At 43.9% G+C, this 2956-nt stretch overlaps 1 protein-coding gene across 1 annotated transcript in view; it reads right to left on the minus strand.

Annotated features, from left to right (window-relative positions):
• Ccne1 (cyclin E1) overlaps positions 1-2956 on the minus strand; it is a 10330-nt gene that overhangs the window by 1786 nt on the left and 5588 nt on the right. Inside the window, exons 7-8 of the mRNA XM_021201435.2 lie at positions 798-944; positions 45-140 (exon numbers count right to left, since the gene is read on the minus strand). Coding sequence (XP_021057094.1) covers positions 45-140; positions 798-944 — 243 coding nt within the window. The remainder of the gene's footprint in view (positions 1-44; positions 141-797; positions 945-2956) is intronic.

Consider the following 2956-nt stretch of genomic DNA (forward strand, 5'->3'; position numbering starts at 1 on the left):
ACACACACACACACACCCCACACAGATATTAATGTGTAACCTGCCTTCATCATCATCAATTCCATGGTAAGAATTTCATCCCCGGAGCAAGCGCCGTCTGTAACATAAGCAAACTGGTGCAACTTTGGAGGGTAGATTTCCTAAAAGGGAACAGAAGGAAGATGCTATTAGAAGAAACCATTCATAGCAGTTTCAGATTAGGACATGCATCCAAAATGGCTCTAGCATGCTGGTGTGGAAAGAGGATACACTCAATGGCTCAACACTGGTTCACTTCAGCAACCGAAAGCATGCTAGTCATAGGAAGTAAAGCTGTGGTGGCCTTTAATGTCACAACGCCAGAGGCTGCTGGATCCAAGCAAGCTAGAGCTACAGATTGTCTCAAGAAGACCCATGGATAAACTGCTTAGACTTTTTCATTCACCCTATAGTCTATAAAGAACCCCACAACAACCCTTTTTCTATTATTTTGAGGGCACACAGGCCTCAAACTGCCCATTCTCCTACCTTAGTTGTCCAAGTGTCAAGATCCCAGGTGGGAACCACTATGCCACAATTTCAATCTCTTCAGTCCCAAGATCAATTATGGTTAAAGTAGCTACTAATCTAAATGATCTATGGACTTTTCCCTTACTCACCCACACCTGACACTGTCTACCTTAACTTTAGAAGCCTCAGAGTTAAGAGAATTCAAGGTGCATATGACAGTTGTTCATAGGGGCAGAATTTAAGCAATAATGCTTATCACACAAAGAATGTTAGGGAGGTTTGTTTTTTTGTTTTTTGTTTTTTTTTACCTCAAGTTTTGAAGCAATAAATAAGGCTGAAATCCCAATAAGCTGTAAAAGTGTTTTTATGATATTCTGTTGTGATGCCATGTAACGATCAAAGAAGTCCTGTGCCAAGTAGAACGTCTCTCTGTGGAGCTTATAGACTTCACACACCTGGGGAAAGGGTTCTATGTTAGAACAGGTTCCTGAGGGGCAGCACATGCGAACTTGCCTGAATTTTGACACAGTAAGAAGGCTAACTGCTTTTATGAAAGGCTGTCACCCTACTCCTCCTCAGCATAGCCCAGTGAGACCCTGTAACTGTGTGCACTGTTACTTACACACAACAGTAAGAGCAAACCAGACAGGCTAAGTCTGACCAAAATAGCACTTCCATAGAGACCACTCCACAAACCTACAGCTCTAAGAATGTAACCTCCTTCACAAGCTGCACTGTGATTCAGAAGAACTGGTATAGCCTTCACAGCTGAACAATACCAGTTACATTTTCTTTTTGAGATAGCCCTGGTGAGAAATGGAACTTGTTCTGTAGCCCAGGTTGGCCTTGACCTCAGGACTCTACTTAAGAGTGTTCACTGGGCTGGTGAAATGGCTCAGCGGGTAAGAGCACCCGACTGCTCTTCCAAAGGTGCAGAGTTCAAATCCCAGCAACCACATGGTGGCTCATAACCATCCATAACAAGATCTGACTCCCTCTTCTGGAGTGTCTGAAGANAGCTACAGTGTACTTACATATANTAAATAAATAAATCTTTAAAAAAAAAAAAAAAAAAAAAAGAGTGTTCACCACCAGCCGGGTGTGGTGGCGCACACCTTTAATCCCAGGACTCAGGAGGCAGAGGCAGGTGGATTTCTGAGTTCGAGGCCAGCCTGGTCTACAGAGTGAGTTCCAGGACAGCCAGGGCTACACAGAGAAATCCTGTCTCGAAAAGCGAAAAACAAACAGAGTGTCCACCACCACTGTCAGCAGCTTTTCTTTCTTTTTGCAGTAGTGAGGATGTAGCCAACAGGCTGTGCCATAACACCTGGCTTACACAGTATGTCTAATCTGTACAGCTGCATCCAAAGCACTTCGTGAAGATGCTAGAGGCAAGAAAGCAGACCCTGGAGCTGGACAAACAGCTCAGTGGGCACGTGCTAGTTATCTAGGACCTGAGTTTGGGTCCCAGCTCGTCTGTCTCACAGCTGCCTGTAACTCTAGATGACATCCTCTTTTGACCTCTGTGAGCATATAAACACAGTGGCGCACAGAGATACATATAAATCTTTAAAAAAAAAGAAAAGAAAAATCCACTTGTGGTGGTATACATTTATAATCCTACTACTTGGGAGGAGGAGGTAGAAGCTTAATATTGGGCTGGTGAGATGGCTCAGTGGGTAAGAGCACCCAACTGCTCTTCCAAAGGTCCTGAGTTCAAATCCCAGCAACCACATGGTGGCTCACAACCACCCGTAACGAGATCTGACACCCTCTTCTGGAGTGTCTGAAGACAGCTACAGTGTACTTACATATAATCAATAAGTAAAATTTTTTTTAAAAAAAGAATATTACCTCTAACTATATAGCAAGTTCAAGGTCAGCCTGGGCTACATGAGAGCCTATCTAAAATAAAACTGAGGCTCAAATTTAAGCAATTTGTCTGAGCCAGGCCCCTGAAGCGACAAGTCAGCACAGAGTGCAGAGAATGATTCCAGGTTTGGTCCCAACAGGCTGCGTATCATATAAAGTCGGGATACTGCCTTTCCAAAGGGTAGGCACCCCTACACGATTTGAGTTACTCACTCCCCCCGCCCCTTTTCTGGAGGTAAACCTGACAACACGATTCTTCCACTTCTCAGTAGGAAATACCATCTCCTCCTCACTGTAAGTACCCAGGAGTCCCCTCGAATCCAAGCACTACAAGTCACTCCAAGTTCACCCCAGCGAGAGGAGCACGAATCACATTTCACTTTCCTTTGGTACTGCTGGGGATTCAGCCTAGGGTCTCATGCACGCTAGACCATCAGACTAATCACAGCTAGGCTCAGCCTTTAAATTTCATTAAAAAAAAAAAAAAGGTCTAGTGATTACCTAGTCATATATGCCTATAACTAATGACAGTGACCGCTGCACAGCTAGCATGTGCGTCCCAATAGACGGCTTTCTTTTTTTTTTTTTTTTTTTT

Source organism: Mus pahari, chromosome 1 (genome assembly GCF_900095145.1).
Source record: "Mus pahari chromosome 1, PAHARI_EIJ_v1.1, whole genome shotgun sequence".
Classification (NCBI taxonomy): Eukaryota; Metazoa; Chordata; class Mammalia; order Rodentia; family Muridae; genus Mus; species Mus pahari.